Below are 650 nucleotides of genomic sequence, written 5' to 3'. Positions count from 1 at the left end.
GCCTCTGCAGCCTCTGGGTTCAGCCCGGGCCAGGCTGGTTGTGGGGGAGCGGGCGGGCACGGAGCCCTGGGTGACCAGAACAGCCCCTCGTCACTCGTGGGGATCACTCACTCATAGGGGATCTTCTTGAAGACGAGGTGGTCCAGCAGCGTCAGCTGTTCTGCTATTTCCAGGGCTGAGTGGTTTTCAAAAGGTTCCGCTTTGACTCCCTCAGCCTGAGCGACAAAAGCAACAACGAGGGCTCCTTGGCCAAGGGCACAGCAAGAACTTCTGCATTTCATGGTCAGAAAATCAAAGTCGGACTCCCGAGCCAAAGGCTTTTCCCCATCGGAGCCGGTGTGTGCGGTGCCGCGCTGGCCCAGAGTTTCCCCATCGGAGCCGGCGTGTGCGGTGCCGCGCTGGCCCAGAGACACCTCATCCCGCATCCTGCCAGCGCTGAGTGCCGGCTTCACACACCCGCCAACCCGGCCCTTGTCATCACGGTGGCATCCACACACACACAGACACTAAATTAACTCAGCTGCTCTATTTAAGTAATTAGGTGGCAGCTACGGAGCGGATCCCCGTGCACCGACTTCTGCAACCGCTGCCTTTTTGCTCTACATCTCTTTAATTAATGAAGCACCAGGGGATGCCAGCCAGAGCTGACT

At 58.8% G+C, this 650-nt stretch overlaps 1 protein-coding gene across 1 annotated transcript in view; it reads right to left on the bottom strand.

The window, feature by feature from the left end:
- The window catches only part of LOC104530804 (ras-specific guanine nucleotide-releasing factor 1-like), a 5273-nt gene extending 4848 nt beyond the window's left edge, over window positions 1-425 (bottom strand). The window contains 1 exon segment of the mRNA XM_010175499.1: window positions 112-425. Within this exon segment, the coding sequence (XP_010173801.1) occupies window positions 112-425 (314 nt within the window).
- Window positions 426-650: the final 225 nt, after the last annotated feature.

Source organism: Antrostomus carolinensis, unplaced genomic scaffold (assembly GCF_000700745.2).
Source record: "Antrostomus carolinensis isolate BGI_N321 unplaced genomic scaffold, ASM70074v2 scaffold28609, whole genome shotgun sequence".
NCBI lineage: Eukaryota > Metazoa > Chordata > Aves > Caprimulgiformes > Caprimulgidae > Antrostomus > Antrostomus carolinensis.
The sequence above is the reverse complement of the archived record's forward strand: the minus strand, read 5'-3'. Positions and strand labels throughout refer to the sequence as shown.